Raw genomic sequence first — 17,976 nt, 5'->3', positions numbered from 1 at the left:
CGGGCGAAGTGGTTTACAAGGGGTCTCTATTACATTTGTTTTATATTATGTCCTGTGTGCTTCAGTTCATAAGTGAGTGGGACAGACCTCAGGGTATAAAGCCAGCATGATCTCTCTCTCCCTTCACTTCTTTTGGGTATTAAGCCCTTAGCTCAAAACAGTTCAGTGGTCGCTTAAGAAAATCACAAAAGTTGAATAAAATTTGTGATCAAGATGCTTTCATTTTCTTATTTATGACCTATATGATGTAATAAAAGTTATCTTTATTCAATTTTCATAAAATGAAACTGAATAGGCTAGTTAGCATTTGTTGATTGATTTCATAGTATATTAAATAATTCGGAGAGGCCAGCAAGCACAAACCAGATGATATGGGAAGGTCGACTTAAGAAAGAAAACAAAACCACAAACCTCAAGTATAAATGAAAGTACTTATATGGTTTAGAAAAATATCTTGGACTATAATGAAAAAGTAACTTAAAGAGTTATTATAGAAGGTCCTGAAACTTACAGAACACTATGTAACTAGTAGAGGTATAAATAAAATACAGGCAATTTTATGGTATCAGGTCATATTTCAGATCTAGGCTTGATGCCCAGATTTTTATATAAACATGCCATAAACTCAGTATTTAATCAACTATAAATGATATTCCTTTGCACTTTTGAAGCATATACAAACTGATTAAACTCCTCATCACTTGCCCGAAGCAGCGTCCTAACCGATCACTCTGCCTCCAGTCTAACAGCTTTCTACTTTAGCCTCCACGAGCCGCCAAGTGTATGTAGGTGAGCTCTCTCTTGGTTACCCTCTCGTTGCATACGAGCAGAGGAGAGGAAAGGGGACTTGGGGTATAGTCCCAGGCGGTCATGGCAATCACAAAATTTATTTGAATGCTAGTGGTTCATCTTAACCATTCATCATTTTTTTACATTTTATTTTCCATCCTATCTATATTAATTTCACTACAAAAAAGTCTAATTACTTATCAGAAATAAAATTGTTGCTCAAGAGGGGTGTCAGATGATATTCTGTGACACACCTCAGTATACATTTTTCTTAAGTGCGAGGCATAAGTCTATGAACTAAAACACCTTAGCCCAACCCTCTAGAGTGAAGGAATCCTTTTTATGGGGACAGAGTCTTCCAAGATGGGGTATAACCCAGTCTAGAGTTCCTTGTGGGTGCAGATTAAACTACCAGAAAAGAGAAACCAGTTATTCTATTTAGATCACTTTGTTTAGATCTTGATTAAATCTAAAAACAGAAGAGACCTCTGATGGGCTCCACCATTAGGATAATAAACACGAGAAGTCTGAGGTGAAACTGGAAAGCTTTTTCCAGTTCAGCAAAGGAGTCAGAGATGCACGTACTTTGTAAGATCTCTTTGTAACCTTCCCCATATGTATTATCTCTGTCCGTTTCTCTTGCTGATCTATTCAACAAACAAATGTATATGGAGCACATCTGTGCCAGGCACTGCTTTAAGCTCTGTGTATTGAGCAGTAAATAAGATAGATGAGGGCCTTGTTCTCATGGAACTTTCACGTCACAGGGAGGGGACTGACAAACAAAAAAATAAATAAGTGCCAGGCGCAGAATTCAAACAAAGTGATGTCAGAGAAGAGATATTGGAGGTTAGTACATGATAACTCTAAGTTGGATGCCAGCCAAAGATTCTTTAATAAAAAAATTTTAGAGAGTTTCATTCCATAATCAATCTTGAAGGAAACAAGAAGAGAAAGTAGGAGGTGGCTTGCTGTAAAAAAAAAAAAAAAAAAAAAGGACTCTAGGCTCTGTTGGGTTTCCTGGCAGGGAATTATGAACATCTCAGAGCATTGTCTTTTATCAGCCTCTTTAAAGGATTTCAGAAGCTTAACTATAACATGGGTGCCTGTAAAGTAAAATTTTCTTTCCCTCGGCCCCTCTGGTAAGGACTGTACCGCTCGTTCAGATGATGCTACCTTGTTCAAAATAGCTGGGACCTTTGGGTCTATCTTTTGGAATTTGCCTCCTGAGCTGTTTATTAGCTGCTAGCAAAATAATTTTCTTTTAATTTTGTTCTGTCTCCTTTTACTCTTTGCCTCCAGGCTTTACTGAGTTCCTCTGATTATCTCAGTTTCCTTTTTTCTTGCTCCTGAGGGTCCCTGAGGACTGTTGTGGTCCCAACCTGGAGCTGTGAAAGCGGTGGTAGGAGAACTGATTGAGTTCCTGTATCAGTTTGGATCCAGTCAAGAGAAGGAAGCCACATAGCAATTTAAACAGGGAAAGTGTTATAATTTATAAAAACAGAAATAATTATTAATTATAACAGGATATTGGAGAAACAGGGAATGGTTAGTAAGAAATAAAAAGAACTCTTAAAAAATATAGCAAACAGCATATATGAGGAGCAGCCACTGTCTTTTGAGCTGACATTGAACCCAAGAAGAGGCCTCCTGGCCTTGTTAGAGAGGACATGGCTATAGTTCCCTTCATGGTACAGAAGTCACTCTGGTGCCCTGCTGAGGGAGCTCGCTGGAGCTCTGCCTTTTGGAACTTTCCCGAAAACCACCCTCTAGGGAGTTGGTGAATCTGTGTATGGGAGGGTTCTCACCAGAGCCCTCTGTTACAAAACTGTCTGGGACAGTGGGTCCTGGAGAGAGCTGCTAGTCACTGGCTGCTGTCAGCCGTCACACACTGCAGGAGCCGGGCACTGGAGAAGCCCACGCTCTGCAGGGACCTGCTAGGTGAGCACGCAGAACCAGGAAGAAAAACCCCTTTCTTCTGCATCATCTCTTCAGAGTCCTTTCCTGATAGACCTCGACATGGTGTCGGCTAGCAAAGGAAAAATAAAGGGTACAGATTCACTTTCACAAGATAAACAATGAAGGGTGAATTTGGAGCTGGGAAGCAATAATTTGATAACTGGCACAGTTGGTAAGACACTTTAGCATGGGGCACTTAAGGAGTCAAACCAACTTCTATGTGTTTGAGAGCCACCTGCCTGCTAGAAGTAAAATAAACTGATAACATGCTTAATGGAAAGGAATACTTGGTCAAATGTTCACTACATCATGGTTCCCAAAGAGAAAGATAACAATATTAGTGTGTGTATATATGCGTTTATATATATACCCACACACTAATATATCTCTCTCTATATATATATTATATACAGCCTAATATGCATATTATATATAAATATTATACATATTTTATATATAATATAATATATAAAATATTATATATAATATACATTATATATATATATATGTGTATATATATATATATAAAATCTCCATCCATCCTCCTGGCATACCAGATTTAGTATAAGGGTGCCAACACAGCTTTCATGGGAAGATCTCTCCTTTTTTCTGAGATTATACTCATTTTACTCTTTGGGTTTTCAAATGGCCTTTATATATATATAAAATATATATATATATATTAGTGAAATAATGGTCATAGTGAAAGATAGTTTTTGTTGTTGTGGCTGTTGTGTCTTAAAATTATTCCTACCTGACAAAATAAGAGTTATCAACCCTGTATTAGTACTCTTTCCATTTAAAAAAAATTATGCTAGTCTATGAAATTCAAATCTGGAAACTGTTGCACCCAGGTAAGCATGTATTAATATAAATTGTGGCAAGTCACTGTAATCCTTTTGTGAAATGTATAAAAAGAAGTTTTACATGTAGAAACTGAAAAACAGTTGTCACTTTATGCTCAACAGAAAGGACATATAAACAGAACTTCAACAATAGCTAGGCCATGCACTTTACATTCATTGTCTCCACTTAAATTAACCAGTAATGAGTATTATTATCACTGTTTTTCAGGTGACAAAAATCAGGTAGAGTTAAATAATTTTTCCAAGTTCCTATAGCTAGTAAATAGCAGAGCCAAGTTTTAAATAAGACTGTGACTGGCTCCAAAATGTTTCATGATTTAAATAGATGTCTCACTGCCTCCAAAAACCTTCCAGTGTGTAGAGAAAGACAAAAACTGAATTAAGGCACTAGAAAATGGAATTTTCAAAAAATAAAAAGATGAATAGATAACATAATATAATTATAATATAATTATATAATATATAATATACACACACAGATATATAATTCCTAGAGAAAGGAAATGTGAAAAAGGACTTCATAACTTGTTCTCAAACCTTAAGGAATATCATGTATGTAAAACTCAGTAACTAGTTTCTGCTTTCACCAAAGCAAATATAAGTGTAGTAGATTACACAGGGTACACCAGTGCAAGTAGAGAATGTGTTTACGTATTGTTAAAATACATTGGTGTATCAGGAAGGAAAGTGTTGCAGATTTCATTGCAGTGGGTTAATCAAATGTGGGTTTATCTGTATCATGGAAGGAGAAGTCCAGATATGGATAGTTGCTGAGACTGTTTCAGTAACTTAATATTAGCGCCAACCTTGCTGGGATTCCCTTGGCCTTCCTCTAATGGCTACACAATTGCTGCTATAGTTTCTGCCATTATATCTCCATTCAAGCAAGGAAGAGAAAGGAGTGTGCCAGCTACATATGACTCATTTTATCAGCTTTTCTGAAACATCCCCAAATGACTGGTTTTGTTCTCATTAGCCAGTTCTGGGTCAAATGTCCTTGCCCTTAGATGCAAGGGAATTTGGAAAAAGCAAAGAATAACTTTATCATGATTGGCTTAGACCATGGATCAGACAAACTCTGACCTCAGGAACAAATTCAGGCCATTGTTATAAATAAAGTCGTGCCCATTTATTTGCACATTGGCTGTGACTGCTTTCACACCACAGTGGCAAAGCTGAATAGTTGTGAGAAGGACAGATGGCCTGCAAGGCCTAAAATTTTTTACTATTTGGCCTTTTACCAAAAATGTTCATTGACCCCTGGCTTAGATCAGTCATGGCCCCTTGCCTGGGGTTGACCACATGGACACTTTGGGGCTAAGTGGGCTTTCGTTAAGCAAGGAAGAGGGAGGAAAAGTGACATTAGAAAAGAACCAAAAGTGTATGTCAGGCCACGTGGTCCAACCAATCATATACAAGACCACAAAAGCATAACACATCTTGGTTTTCTGTTTTAAGTCACAGGGTCACCTTGAACATATAACTTTTCTGTTCCTTCATTTCTTCATGAGCCAACTAAAAATTTAGAAAGGTAGAAATTTCGCAAATATACAGAATCAAATGTTTGACAATATTGTGATATATCATGAATTCAGGAAGATAATTCCTAATTTACTGAGTTTTATACAGCACTGTCTAAGATATTGTCACACTGAGTCTTAGACACGTATTTAACTGACGCTTCCCTTTAAACTGTTTATTTTAGGTTCTTGCATACACTGAGGGACTTCATGGAAAATGGATGTTCAGCGAGATACGAGCTGTATTTTCAAGACGTTATCTTCTACAAAACACTGCTTTGGAAGTATTTATGGCAAACCGAAGTAAGTCTCCTTAAATATTTTGAAAGAAAATGTGCTCATATTTGGATGTTATTCATTTACATGGTGTGATACTGACTTGATTTTTTTTTTCTGTTTTATTTCTTTCTTTGATATGCCCTCACTAAAATAAAAATACAAAAAGAATTAATTTGCTTGAAAACATTAATCCTAGATTTCTCGTGGATAAAGTTACACAGAAATCTGATTTCCCATGAAGATTCATTACCTTTACCAATAAATCATGAAGGGCACTTGAAAATGATTTCTGAAATTGATGGTTAGCTCTCCTGTGGTTTTCTAAATCATGTTTTTTCTTCTTACCACAGCCTCAGTTATGTTTAATTTCCCTGATCAAGCAACAGTAAAAAAAGTCGTCTATAGCTTGCCTCGGGTTGGAGTAGGGACCAGCTATGGTTTGCCGCAAGCCAGGTAATTGTATCATATTACACATTATCTACGGTTTGTTAACATATTTCAATCTCAATACCATGGAAATCTAAATAAGTTTATACCATTATAATTATTTTGAAAATCAAGGAATTGTCTTCCTCTGCAGGTCATTTGTAGGGAAAGAGGTTATGAAAACAGCTATTTTAAGAATGACAGAATAGAGCATAATTTTATTTAACACATATATAAATGAGGAAGTAAAAAAGTTGATTGCATATTATAGCTGGCACATAATTAAGACATTTTTGCTGAAGATCTCACAAAAGACACACCAAAAACCTCATAATGTTTGTGATTAATTGTTGTGTAATAGCATACAAATTGTTTTTATAAATGCTATGTATAAATGCTTCTTCATTAAAGTAATAAAACTCTCAGAGTTTATTGAGATTAATAGTCATTAATTATGATGTGATTTTAATCATTTCTTAAATCTTTCATCTTGGTATTTTAAAAGCATTATTTTGAAATCTTATTTTATTGAAAAATACTATTCTAAGTAGAAAACATAGTCAGTAATTATGTTTATCACTAATATCAGTTAGTTGGTTTTTGGCTCCAAGTAACTGAATACCTAACTAAAAGTGGCTTAAGCAATAAGGATTTTGCTTCGGGGGGTTTGTTTTATGAAAGATGTGGAGTTCAGAAGGAGTTGCTAGTATTGGCTCAGAGGTTCAGTGATGTCAGGACTCTCATTGGCCTCATATTCACAAAATAACCACCACTGCTCCAGACACCACATCTTCACACAACTGCATTCAAGTAGGAAAAAGACACAAAGAATTTCTCCTTGAAGTTCTGTGTTTTAGGACGGAGTATATTTAGAAGCCTTTAGCAATTTTTATCTCAGGTCCCTTTGGCCAGAATGGGGTCACCTTCCTGCCCCTAAAACAATCACTGAATGCTGAACACGAAGCCAAACCATCCCCTAGAATTCAAGGAAAAATATATCTCAACTCCCTGCCACTTCCTACCTGAAAAAAATACATTTTCTATGTCGGCTTTGGACAGACAAGCAACAGTGTCTCCCACTAGATCATTAAGTCCCTGGGAATTGTTGCAGAGCACTGCATGCATGGAAAGGAAAACTAATCTTTGTCTATCTTCTCTTAAACAGTCTACAGACATGTAAAAAACAGGGACTGTGTCTTATTTATCTTTTAATCTACAATACTTAGCACACTGCCTAATTGCAAAGGTGCTTTTTAAGTGCTACTCAACTGGAGTTACCCTGCATTACAAAGTTATCTATTCTCGTATTAAGTTTACAGTGTAAGACCAATTCACTGACATGTATGCACATGCCCAGGATATTTGCTAGTTGAATGACAATATTAAATTAAGACATTAGTAGATAATGAAGTACTTCTATAAAATACCGGTCAAAAGAAAAGTGCATTTAATCTATCAAAAAAAGAAAATGAAGTTAGTTTTGCAAGACTTGTTATTGAATCTAAGCTGACTCATAGTAATCACTACTTCCTTTCCCAAGTACTTACAAATTGTTTAATCATCAATTCAAGAATTTTTCCAAGAATTGACATTAAGAACTCACAAATAGGCCTAACTTTTTCCTTTTAAAAAATAATCATCTGCCTCCTGGCGTATTTCTCAATGATCATGATTCTTCAAAGATTACCAATAGAGTTTTCTAATTTCCTTTAGTACAGTTAGACTTGTCCAGACCTGAATTCATTAAAAACAACCAGAAGCTCTTGTACTATATTCCTTACCTTTTATGAGCATTATTTTCCTTTTAACCACATTTGGTCTCTCTTTGATTTTTGGAAGATCATTCTTCTTGATAGAAAAACTGGAAACAAAATAGATGTTTAGTAAGTTTGGAAATTCTTTCTTAAAACACTCTTTTGTTGTCCCCTTGGCTTTCCCCCCAAAGGCTCAACTCATTATTAGTTTCCTAATAAAATACTTGTAAATTCAGTTTTGTATACTTGCTGTGACATATAGACTTAGAAGTAGCAGATGGGGGTAAGAGGAACACTGAATCTAGGCTTAGACCTGATACTACTGGCAGTGATAGAGCCTGATACTTAGTAGGAGCTCAATACATATATGTTGAAAGAATGAATAACATTAGGCAAGGGGAATGACACTTTCATCTGCTATAAAATGGGAACAGTATCTTTGCAAAGAGAGGTTTTACGAATGTCTTGAGATCATAAAATGAAGGCACTTTGTGAACAGTGAACACACATATACACTATACACATACATGCATGCATACACAGATATAGATAGGTAGGTAGGTGAGGAAGTAGGTAGGTAGGTGGGTAGGTGAATAGACATAGACACATACTTGTATAAATATATGTGTGTGTGATATGTAAGATCCTGTTACACTTAGAGAATTGTCAAAGGGAAGGGATGATGTCTGGCTCCTACAAGTAGAAGCCTTCCAGCTGAGAGTATCTTGGTAAAATCACCAAGGGATCCATTCTTTGCTGTGTTTTTTTTGACATTGGGTTTTGTCAGTTTAAAGCAGAATTTATCAAACTCTAGGGAACTTCCTCTAAGCTAAGCCCATAGGAGACTGCTTTAGAAACAAACAAAAATGATCAAACTCAAAAGCAGGTATACTGCCAGAAAATTGACTTCACATATCATTTAGGCCGCTTTCTGGGCAAGCCCACCGAAGAGATCACATTCCAAAAATTTGGAACAGAAGGAATAGTTCCACTAAGCTAGCATAGCCTAGTGAATGCCCCTTTAATTTATATCCATGGGTCTCATTTGCTGAGCACTCCCCATGTGCCAGGGACTATACTTTGTGTTTTAGTTTATAAGCATTATTTCCTTTAATTCTTTTTTGTTTGTTTGTTCTGGGCTGATAAACAACAGATATTTATTTCTGGCAATTCTGGAGGCTAGAAAGTCCAAGATCAAGGCACCAGTAGATTTGGTGCCTGGTGAGATCCCAACTCCAGATTCATAGATGGTCATCTTCTCGATGTGTCCTCACATCGCAGAGGGGGTCTCAGCCCTTAATTCTTAAAACAACCATGTTCTTAATGTGGATTCTTAATGGTATTCATATCCCATTTTACAGATAGGAAATTTTTGGTTTAGATAAGTTACTTATCTTGCCCAAGATCATAGCCCACTCTCTTAATTTCTATTTTGTGTCTTCTATCAAAGTGATCCACATTGGTCAAAAGAACAATACCTTTACCCCTGCGTAACAAAAGAAAAATACTGACAAAAAATTTGCCCATTTTCTAGACTCCATACTGATTGCCATTATTTGGTTAATGTATTTTCTATTCAGACAGTCATTACAATCAATAAATTTTGGATTTAGTTAGATTCTTTACTTACTAAGAATATACCTGGTTGCATACATAGGGTTAATGATTTTAAATGGTCACCATTTGTTATGGTACTTAATATTTTTTTCCACAGGGCAATTTTATCTTCTTCTTACCCCCCAGTTCTAAAAGCATTTTACTGTAGCCCAAATATGTACCAACTATCCTCATTCTAATATCTAAATTTTTATAGGATATTTTGAATAGCCCTATTGATTTACTGTTTCCCATTTTGCTTCTCCTTATGATCGAATTATTTAAATTTTTTTTGACTTTCATCTCTCTTTAGCCATTTTTTAATTTTAGGATAGATGTCCAATAATTCAAGTCATTTGGTATACACTTATTGTGACCCTGCTATATAGGTCAAGCATTGCTAAATGCTAAAGACATAACAGTATGTAAAACAGTTCCTGCTCTCAGTGAGTTTATAGTAGAAAAGAGAGAGCAGTGAACAGGAAAAGCTGATCCTTTCCCTGAACTTGCTAATAGTAATCTGATCTTCTAAATTCATTTCGTTTGTCCATATTTTTCTTCACCACTGCATACTCTAAGAATGACATGATAACTTTCTCCCATGATTCCTCCTATTTCCCCTTATCGGGATTTGTTTGGTCTTGGTTTTTGAGTGTTTTTGGTGCGCAGAATTATTTCCAGATCAGCAATTTTCTTCTTAAATTGTCTAGGTTTAAAATGTCAACAAATAAATTTACAACTTTATTATATACATTGCTTTTAGCAGGCTAAGCATGCTGCAGGTAAGGATTTTAGTCAGATTAGCAAGAATATGATTATGATAGTAATCCAACAAAAGTTGGACTGAGCACATAATTATAATAGTAGCAAATAAAAATTGGGTAAACATAGTTTATTCTTCGATAATTCAGAAAATATTTTAGCATGTTGCCATGACAAAGTCAGAATCAAGGCAAAAGTTTATCACATAAATAGTTGTATGAATGAGAGTGTATCTGGAAAATTTTGAGAAGTGGTGCCAGTATGGATCAAACTCTGGAAGCCCTTTAAGTAGCCCTGTGAAAATCATATTACCAATTAATTGAAAAGTACGCTGAATTATAGAATTGAAGTATGGAATATATATACCCTTTACTATTGCAATGAAGTGAATCATTAGACTTAGACATAGTTCTTTTGGAGTCAGTAGGATCTATTATCTCAAATATATTAACTAGGAAAGTTCTTCAAAAATGTTAATATGTGACCAGGCTGCTACAACATATTACGTTAATATTTTAAACATTGAGTTACACATAATTATTTTTTAAATTCTTAATTCAGATTTGAATTTGAGATAACAAGTTTCTTCCCATTCTTCCTTCCTCCCTCCTTTACCTCAGCTAACATATATCTTAGCTCCTGCCACGGCTATTAAGATCCCATGTGAATAGAAACATATGATAATAATACATGGGTGACAAAAATAGTCTTAGGTCCACAGTTCCCAAAATAAGCACCACGGAGCCCTGAGATGTCACAGTGCACTCTCAGGGCTACTGCAGGGCATTTTATATTTTTTAGGGAAACACAACATCTATTAGACGTTGCACAAACTCTTAGCGTGAGTTAGTTCTAAGTTTCAACATTTGATAGGACTGCATTCTTGCATTCTTTTTGATGCCATCTTAGCTTTGTGAAACTAGTTTATAGGGGTTGCTCTGGTAATAAAAAAAAAAAAAGTGGTGCACGAAAATTCATGTGGAACAGGCATTGTAGGTGGTGGTGTCAGATATGATTCCAAGGTTTAAGTTGTGCAGTGACCAACAGGTGTGCAATACATTCCTTTAGTTAAGTAATTGTGGTTAGTTAAGAATGAAATAAAATATTATTTTTCTTTCAATTTTTGAGTATTATATTCTCAAACAGCTATTAAGTTCTTAAGGCTCAAGTATTCAGTTATTTAGACCTAACTACGTAATAAACAGAACCATTAGGTGTCTCTCTTGGGCTAGGGGCACCATGAAAAAATTTCCTGAGACCCTAAAGGTGGCATAAATACAGAAAGTTTGGGAACTTCTATTTTAAGTGGTGAACGTTTTAGAAAATCAGTTAGCCTTATCATACTTCTACAAATACAGCCAGCTTTCATTATTTTTTATAGGAACACATTGTACCTTCAAAGGTTCATAATTTACACAAATTATCCTGATTTACTCCCTTACGATATTCCTATGTCCCTTATGAATTCGTACATTTTCAAAGTTCCCAGTTGTTTGTTTCTGACCTCATAGGGGGATGGGTGTTGTGTGGTTAGAGGCTGTGCACGTGTGCACACACTGCGCAGAGGCAGGCGTGGAAAGTTCGGTGGCAGCATTAGTATATAAGGGTTAAGTCAAATGCGTTTAAGCTGCTGACTGTCTACCTAGCTTTATAGTACGGAGTAGGTTTGCTGTAGTGTTCAAAAGCTACTTTGACTTATTTTGAGCATAGTTTCACCTTTTTTTGTTATTGACTTATAAAATACCCACTTGGAGCCATATTATACAAATAGGTGCTTTCATATTGGGTTATCCTTAGTAAATAAATATATCTTCTCTATAACAGATTTTTCAAATATTGCTAATATCTACAGCTAAAATATATTTTGTAATGTATCTCAGAAAGATAAACCATAAGTTGAATAATATCAAATCAATACATTAGTTATTACTGGACTTTTAAAAGTCATGAGTTAAAAGAGACTGTTATGATTTGCTTAATTGCTAGGAGGATATCACTAGCCACTCCTCGACAGCTTTATAAATCTTCCAACATGACTCAGCGTTGGCAAAGAAGGGAAATTTCAAACTTCGAATATTTGATGTTTCTTAACACTATAGCAGGTAAGACATCTTATTCTTTAATCTCATAATATGTTTATGTTCATCAGAAATCTTTGGTAATGTGACTTGATGGAATGCATTGTTCGCCTTAGAATTCAAGTACAGCATTAGAATAAATATTGAAGCACTCACATTAAATTGCTATCAGAAACTATACAAGCTAGTACCAAGGTTTAGATGCATTTATTGTTGAAGAGGCTTTTTCTTGCTCTCCTTCTGCCATTTCCTTTGCTGACAGCTTTGTCTGACGGTTTATTAGAGTCAACAAACCATTGCCAGAGAGTGTCTGGAAATAATAATGGGAAAATGTAATTTCACTACTTTGTCATTCTCAGCAGTAGCAGCTAGACAGGAGAATAACAACAGGATTCCGCCTAGTACAGATGTCACCTGGATTATGGCATGATTGGGTTACAGCATTTTTTTTTTTCTTAAAATCTTCAAATGAAAATATAAAATCAGATTACATTTCTAAATGATGAGTAACTGCCATCAACCTCGGCGGTACCATGCTTGTAAATTAAGAGAAGGTAGTGGCTTTGTTTTTCTGCTAAATCAGTGGTTGTCAGTGGCTGAACCTGTCTATGAGATTTAAGTACCTCTTTCTTTTTTACTAAATTAATCTCCAAAGCCCTTATTCATGTTGAATTACAAAGAGTTTACTTCTGTAAATCAGGCTCTACAAAAACTTTTTACAATCGGATGAATTTAAAACTACATAAATGCATATGCTTACCTATGATCATTGTTCTTTTATGAATGAATGCTCAGAACTATGAATTGAGAGCCCTATTCTCTGAATCATTGCTTAAAAGGATAACTGTAATATTCCTCTTTTTAATCTATCATATATGTGTGAATACTATGGCATATATTAAATATGGATGATATAGATGTGTATTACATAGACAAGAGAACTTGATGTGTCAACAAAAAGGGATAAAAAAGTTGTTTGAAATGGTTTTGCATTTTAATCATTTAATACATATTGTAATGTTAATTCCTTTGCTAATAGGATGCTAGAGCTACAACCAAAGAACTGTTTTATTACATATATTAATTTTATTATATATTTTATACACACATCTCCATTATATACATATATCTTCATGACATACTTCATATATATTCACATATCAGTGTATACAATGTATATATCTTAAAGAAACCTATTTACTTCCTCAAAGATAAAGGAAATATGTTATACTATTTAATTAACACATTTACATATAGAGATAGAATGAACTTAAACATCTGAAATATAAAGAACCTTTTCATTAGCATATTTAGGTGAACAGCATGATATAGCATAAGCTTCATTACCAAAGTGAAGGGGATAGAATCTCAGATCTGCCAACTCTGTGTCTTAGAGCATAGGTGGAATTTCAAGTTTTAACTCTATCTTGGACTTTAAATCTTTCAGTAGCCATGTTTGATATCTGTTTCCATCTGTCTTTTTTTTTTAATTAATTAATTTATTTATTTATTTATTTATTTATTTATTTAATTTTGGCTGTGTTGGGTCTTTGTTGCTGCGCGGGCTTTCTCTAGTTGCAGCGAGCAGGGGCTACTCTTCATTGCGGTGTGCAGGCTTCTCATTGCGGTGCCTTCTCTTTGTTGTGGAACACGGGCTCTACGCACGCGGGCTTCAGTAATTGTGGCACGCGGGCTCAGTAGTTGTGGCACACAGGCTTAGTTGCTCTGCAGCATGTGGGATCTTCCTGGACAAGGGCTCAAACCCATGTCCCTTGCATTGGCAGGCAGATTCTTAACCACTGTGCCACCAGGGAAGTCTCTCCATCTGTTTTAATAACTGATATGTTTGGTCTTATATCATCTTGTATTATACTATTGCTTTCAATATTTTCTTCCCTTTCACATTATTTTGTTTTTCTTTGGCCATATAAATAAATTTTGCCTACTTTTTTAGTGATTTAGAACATAGGCTTTTTGCTATTCATTCTCCTAGAGAATTAATATTGATATGTTTAATTTTTTAAAAAATCCTCTAAAATATATTTCTCTTCCTTTTGAACTCAAAAATGAATCAACATTTTAAACCACTCCTATGCAAAATAAGAACTTTAACTCAATTTACTTCTCATTCATTGCTTATCTTTGTCAATACAATTTACTACCAGAATTCATATTATTATGAAACACTTATTTTTTGGAGTCCATATACTTTTGCATATTAGGAAGGATTTCAACTCTATTAAAATTTTCTTCTCTTTAATACAGTATATTGTTTTCAGCTACATGGATCTTTACCTGATTTTTCAGGATAATATTCTCTTTTCATTCTTCTGCAGTATTCTTCCATATTCCCTCTGTTAGGTTTTTCTATTATCTATCTTGAAGGATCTATCAAGACTCATTGTCTACCATGTGTCATAGATAAGCACATGATTTTTTTTTCCTTGACTGTGCTACCCCTTTGGAGCTTTCGGAGTTAACACTGGAAGACAGGGTGATGTACCTCATTTGTAGTTCAGTTTCCAGTGGAGCTGGTATTCTTACTAAAAGGTTCTGCTACTCTAAGATGGGATTCTCTCTGTCTGTCCTCTGGATGGAGTGTTATCTAGTTCACTGTGTTAAAGGATTCTTCTAGTCTCCATCTCTTCTCACTGCCTTTTACCCATGTCAGCCACATTTCCCACAATGTGGTATACTTCCACCTATAACCACCACCCACTTCATGCCTGCTGCTTTCTGGGAGTTTGTTTCTCTATCTCTAGAAAGATTGCAGTCTGATAGAGATAACATCATGATCCCTTCTAAAAGCTGCCCCTGAGCAGTATAGACATGGCTTTTTTTCTGTTTGAGACAGTTTTTGGATTTCTGAGCCAGAACATGCAGATTGTAAGGGGAATTTGACTGTCTTCCTATCTTCTTTTGAGTACTTGGGGTCTGTTTTATTTGGTGACATAAAAAATGTAAAGACCACTGGGTTTTTTCTTTTAAGAATTTATTGGGTATTTTCTTTACAATGATTATAACTAAACATTAAAGTCTGTCTGTTGTAGACAATGCGATAAAAAGAAGTATAAGGTAGGAACTAGGAACTCAGAGCGCGTATAACTAGATGGGTGAATGAAATATACATGAGAGCATTTTAAGGCAGCTGATGGTAAGTGCTGAATAAGTGCTATAAATAGTGAATGCTGCAAGAGCTAAGCAGAGTACAGAAATTTTATGAATGTGTTTGGGGAGAAGAAAAAGAGCAGAGCTTTACAAATTTCTCCCAGTTGAATATGTGTTATGTGTTCAGTGGACGGGAGTATCATATCTTGGCTGCAGCAGAGAATAATAGGAGATACTACTGGAGCTGTAGGTAAGAGCCAGACTGTAAGGAGCCTGAATCCAGGAGCCAGTATAGTTCTATAGTAGAAGGCACTGCAGTATGGAATTTCAGGACAATTAAACTGCTAGTTATATATGGCATGAATCAGAAATAAAATACCTTAGAGTTAGGGAGAGCTGTTAGGAGAGCCTTACAGGACTCTAGATATGAAATCAACTTGTTCATCACTTTAATAAATAGTTACTGAACACTTTACTATGTGCCACACACTCTATTTCACACTGACACTTAAGAGGAAAGCAAAGTATGTTTTTTGCCTTTGAAGGGGTCATAGTATAGTCAGGAAAACAGACATGTACACCAGCAATTCCAGCAAAAAGCCATAATTATTATAATGAGAAAATATACAAAGCTATTTGAAGTCTTAGGTCCAGAAGGCATTACATTTACAGGAAAAGCTTCTTATAGTCTTTTCATAGGCTTCTCGCAGGCAACATTTAAGTTGAAAATTGAAATGTGAGTAAAAATTCACTAGAAAGTAAGCAGAAGCCACTCCAAGGGAAAAAAAAAATGTGGATTCAAAAATTGGATTACAAGAGAAGCCACGATAGTGAGAGGCCCGCGCACCGTGATGAAGAGTGGCCCCCGCTTGCCGAAACTAGAGAAAGCCCTCGCACAGAAATGAAGACCCAACACAGCCAAAAATAAAAAAAAAATTAAAAACAAAAATTGGATTAGAGTAGTGACAACAGGTATGGCAAAGAAAAAAAATAAGTAAATGATCGAATGCACAATGTCATTATATAAAAAGTAGAAATCACTGTAATATGCTCTAGTTTAGTGGTTGACAAAGTGTGTTCCCCTGACTGGCAGTATTAGTATTGCCTGGGGACTTGAAGGTGCAAATTCTCAGACCCCTCAAACCTGCTGAATCAGAATCTCTGAGTGGGGCCCAGCTCTCTGCGTTTTAGTGAGCCTTCTATGTGGTTCTCATGCACAGTTTGAGTATCATTGCTCTAGCCATTTAAGATCTAATTATCAGAACAAGATTTGCATAAGAAAACATCTAGAACATATAAGAAAGCATGTGATTAAGTGTCATTAACTGTAGTGAAAGTTTAGAGAAGTGAAAGGTTAGTATGAGATAGTCTAATCAAGGGAGGCCTCATAGAAAAGATGGGCTTTAAATGAACTCTAAGAATTTTGTCATACGTAGATGATTATCCAGACAAAATGAACCTTCATACAGAAGTAGAATGACAAATTGGAAAAAGTTATGAATATAAATACCCTGAGGTACTCTCCCTGAATATATATATCCCTGCTAATTCTTCCTTTGCCATCATCCTGAAGTTCTAAGTAGGGGTGCCAGTTTATACTGAGCACCAGCATTAAAGATATGGGTGATGGTATTATAGAGAAGCTTCACCAAAGCCACAATTGAGTACTTATTTAGGAAGCAGTTAGAATTGTCTATTTTCCTGATTTGTGGAGAATATTATATATCCATTCATATCCCTTTATCTCCTCTTAATGGAACACTTTTCAGAGTTCTCGAAAGAAAGGACTCTGAAGGTTCCTAGAATAAAGGGAACTATAAAGATGTTAAATTGTACCAATACCACTTTTACTAACATGGGTACCACTAAATGATCATGTTGTTTCATAGCACAATTTTAGGGATACAGTTATTGTTCAATAAATACTTATAAGTCAATTGATTGAAATTTTAGATTTATCATTTCTTGAGAGAATGTTAGTGTTCTTATTGACAAATTATATTTAATTTCCTGGGTAATCCAAAGGCAATAAATGGTTGGCTTATATCTTATCATAGTCTTCTTTAAACATTTCTTTAATTATTCTTAATATCAAGATTCAGGAAAAAAAATTTTATTATTTGTTTAGTTTTATCATTTCTTTTTGATACAGTTCTTTAATATTAATATCAACATTCAGGAAAAAATGGCAAATAATGGTTAATGTTTACTGAGCAGTTTACAGTGTTGCACATATGGTTCTAAGGGTTTTATGTGTATTTACTCATTTAATCCTAACAATAACCCCAGAGTTCTTATCCCCATTTCACCAATGAGGAAATGAGGTGCAGAGAAGTAAGTAACTCGCCCAAGTCACAGAGCTAACAAGTGAAGAAGTCAGGACTCTAACGCAGGTAGTTTGGTTGTAGAGCTTCACTCACTTACTGTACCATACTGCCTCGGGATATCATGGTACCATTCAATTTCACCTCCAGTCATTGGCCTTAACCTGTAACTACTTTTAAGACTGAAACAATTCACGATGTTTAGACAATTATTTTCATTTATATTTCATCAAAAGAACTTTCGAAGTTTATTTACCATCATGACTTTTGTCCACAGGCATATTCTAGTACTAGATCTGGGCCTGGAATTATCATCTCTAATGTAGACCCTAGTACTGTGTTCAGCTAGGTCTCAGATCCAGAGAAAGAGTCTGAGACAGAGATTTGCTTGCAGGAAGTTTATTGGAGAGTGTCCTTGGGATCAACAGCTGTGAGGGGAGTGAAGAAAGTAGAAGCGGGCAGAAGGAGAAGTTGAACCCCAGAGTAATTGCAGCAAAGGCCTCAGCAGATCCCAC

General features: G+C 35.4%; 1 protein-coding gene across 6 annotated transcripts in view; it reads left to right on the top strand.

The window, feature by feature from the left end:
- The window catches only part of NBEA (neurobeachin), a 631,767-nt gene that overhangs the window by 501,431 nt on the left and 112,360 nt on the right, over window positions 1-17,976 (top strand). For all 6 annotated transcript variants that reach the window (XM_057532889.1, XM_057532888.1, XM_057532885.1 and 3 more), the window contains 3 exons: window positions 5,320-5,437; window positions 5,764-5,866; window positions 11,938-12,053. In XM_057532889.1, the coding sequence (XP_057388872.1) occupies window positions 5,320-5,437; window positions 5,764-5,866; window positions 11,938-12,053 (337 nt within the window). The remainder of the gene's footprint in view (window positions 1-5,319; window positions 5,438-5,763; window positions 5,867-11,937; window positions 12,054-17,976) is intronic.

The sequence above is a fragment of the Balaenoptera acutorostrata genome, chromosome 18 (assembly GCF_949987535.1).
Source record: "Balaenoptera acutorostrata chromosome 18, mBalAcu1.1, whole genome shotgun sequence".
Taxonomy (NCBI): Eukaryota; Metazoa; Chordata; class Mammalia; order Artiodactyla; family Balaenopteridae; genus Balaenoptera; species Balaenoptera acutorostrata.
The sequence above is the reverse complement of the archived record's forward strand: the minus strand, read 5'-3'. Positions and strand labels throughout refer to the sequence as shown.